Genomic DNA, 2911 nt, shown 5'->3' with positions numbered 1-2911 from the left:
GTAATAAATGTTATTTGCAGTTAACAATTTTCTTTTTTCTTTATTACAATATTTATGGCAAGACTAGGTATAAAAAAAGGTGTGTTTGTGTGCGATTCACATACGATAGAAGTGAAACTTCAGTAAATCGACAAAAGAATGAGATGAATCTATATAAAATAGTATGTATATTTCTGTCTCATTCTTTGCCGGCTTCATTCTACACATTTGTATTTGTGTCTCTCACCTGTCGTTTTTTCCGTTGCATCAGGTTTGAAATCACAACGATTCTAAAAAAGTTTCACATCAATAAGACGTTTTAAACCCTACGGAACCCTCCGCACAACCTAAGCACACACTTAACCGTGTCTTTCATTGTGCTTATTACGTATTGACACCTTTTTCTCACGAGGGCCTATTGTGGCCACCTGATTAGGGATCTTCGCGTTTTTTTTGGCGGGAGATACGTTTCGTTCAGAAGTCTTGTCGTTGGACTGATGTTGCTTGATTGTGAAAGATACTGTAATGACTCCTATACCAATAAAACACACGTTATTGAATACTCAGCAATGTGAATGTATGCGAAGACCAGAACACGTGCTCACTCGCTTACGCCGGTAAGCGACTGCCACGCCAATGCGTTTGCGCATACACTACATCCCTCCTTTATTTTAATTAAATTAAATATTTCAAGGTACAAATCAGGCAATCATTATTCCAACTTAAACTTCTCTAACATAGAGGTTAACTAAATTAATGTTATCAATATTCCATAATTTCTGCAAACAAAACAGGACGTTAATTTATCATTATTATTTATTTTTTTTTTAATTTAATTATACCGGAAATTTTCAACGGTAAATAACAAAATAAAATAATTTTAAATCTCAATAATTTACACTAATTCGCTATATTCTTCTAAACCATTATTACTATTATTTTGATTAATCACAGTCCATGAATCATTTATTTTCTTTAAGTGTACTACATTCCTGCGATATTCTTTCCCGGTTTCATCGTTTCGTACACTGATATCACCGCCGCTTACATCCGTAATTGTGTGAGTGGTGGGATTAAAGTTGGCGGTCAACTTATCATTTTTAGTTATGTTTTTTACCAAAACTTTTTCTCCTGTTTCCAAATTAGAATCTGTCGCTTTCCGTTTTAGATCTCCATATTCCTTTCCTTTTTCTTTCATTAGCAAATCACGGTCTCTCACCTCTTCGTCTGTTATTCTGTACTCCATGTCTGGTGCTGCCGGAATCTTGTCTCTGAACTGTCTTTTGAAAAATAATTCGGATGGAGATTTACCTGTAACAGAGTGGGGAGTACTGTTATACATCATTAAATAACTGAATATATCCTCTTTCCAATCCCTGTTTTCAGTCTGACAAATTTTAAGACGTTTCAAAACGTCTCTGTTTTGCCTCTCCACTTCACCATTCATTTGAGGCCAATACGGTACTGTATTATAAAGTAAGTAAGGTGATTCCACATTCCTTACAGAACCTCTGGAAAACTTCGCTAGTGAACTGATTTCCATTATCACACGTCAGCGTTGCTGGATAACCTAGTCTAGAAAATATTTCTTTTAAAACTTTTATCGTATCGAGTGACGTGATGCTTCGCATTACCTTAATTTCTTTATATCTACTATAGTAATCTACGAGTATTAAGAGGTAATCGCGACTAGGAAGAGGTCCTAAGAAGTCTATGGCCACGTCAACCCAAGATTCAGCAGGAAGTACTCTTCTCTTCATCGGATGTGGCGGAGCTGGGTTAGATACGAGCGTACACCCTCGACAAGTTTTTACTAGACGTTCAGCATCCTTGTCGATTCTAGGCCACCACACCTTTGTTCGAAGACGAGCCTTCATCGCTACTATGCCTGGATGTCCTTCATGGGCCGCCTCCAGTACCCGCTGACGCAGATTATGAGGTATAACTATCCTAGTACCACGAAGGAGAATAGCTCCGCTAAAACAAAGTTCATTGTGTATTATTTTAAAATTTTTTACCGAATCATGCCAGTTATTATTAATGATACCGTCGTTCACTTTTAAGATTTCCTCATCTCTAGCAGAACTTCCTTCTATTTCGTCCAATGGAACCGCAACAGGTCTACTGTAACTTACAATTTGGTTAATATAGTTTTCAGAGTCAAATGGTTCCGTATAAGAAGATTTACTGAGTCTGGAGATTGTGTCTGCTATGTTGGATTTACCTGGGCGGTACACGACCTTATACCTGTAAGCTTGCAACCTAAGTACCCACCGTTCTATTCTAGCACAAGGTTTAGAGGTTTTTCCAAAAATGGTTTCTAATGGCTTGTGATCGCTTATTATTTCAAATTCTTTGCCAAACAGATATATTTTAAAGTGTTCCACCGCCCAAACTAGAGCAAGGGCTTCCTTTTCTGTTTGGCAATATCTCTTTTCACAATCAGTAAGTGCTTTGTGACCAAAAGCGATCACACGGGGACCATTTTTATCTACCTGAACCAACACTGCACCTAACCCTACAGGAGAGGCATCTGCGATAACCTGAGTTTTATCCAAAGGACTATAATATCCCAAAGTTTGGATATTGGATAAACTTTTCTTAAGAGCTTCGAATGCTTCATTTTGTTTGGGTGTCCAGAATTTTTTAATATTTGCTGATTTCCCTAGGCCTAACCGTAACAATTCCCGCAAAGGTTCAGTAAGAGTAGCTAAGTTGGGAATCCATTTACTTACAAAGTTAACTAACCCCAAAAAGCTTTGAATTTCTTCGGTGGTATTTGGTGTTCTACTATTTTTGATTGCAGTTAAATATTTTTCGAGTGGCCTGATCCCGTTAGCTGAAAGTTCATGCCCGAGAAATTCAATTTTTTGGGTTTTATAAATGCATTTCTTATCATTTAATAGAACATTATTTTCTTTCAAAACTTGCA

At 37.0% G+C, this 2911-nt stretch overlaps 1 protein-coding gene across 1 annotated transcript in view; it reads right to left on the bottom strand.

Annotated features, from left to right (window-relative positions):
* Nucleotides 1-701: 701 nt before the first annotated feature.
* Nucleotides 702-2911, bottom strand: part of LOC119839283 — a 12753-nt gene continuing 10543 nt past the window's right edge. The window contains exons 2-5 of the mRNA XM_038365519.1: nt 1998-2541; nt 1775-1901; nt 1097-1290; nt 702-758 (exon numbers count right to left, since the gene is read on the bottom strand). Of these exons, the coding sequence (XP_038221447.1) occupies nt 702-758; nt 1097-1290; nt 1775-1901; nt 1998-2541 (922 nt within the window). The remainder of the gene's footprint in view (nt 759-1096; nt 1291-1774; nt 1902-1997; nt 2542-2911) is intronic.

This window comes from Zerene cesonia, unplaced genomic scaffold, assembly GCF_012273895.1.
Source record: "Zerene cesonia ecotype Mississippi unplaced genomic scaffold, Zerene_cesonia_1.1 Zces_u011, whole genome shotgun sequence".
In the NCBI taxonomy this organism is placed as follows: Eukaryota; Metazoa; Arthropoda; class Insecta; order Lepidoptera; family Pieridae; genus Zerene; species Zerene cesonia.
Note: the sequence above shows the minus strand (reverse complement) of the source record. Positions and strands in the feature narration are given on the sequence as shown.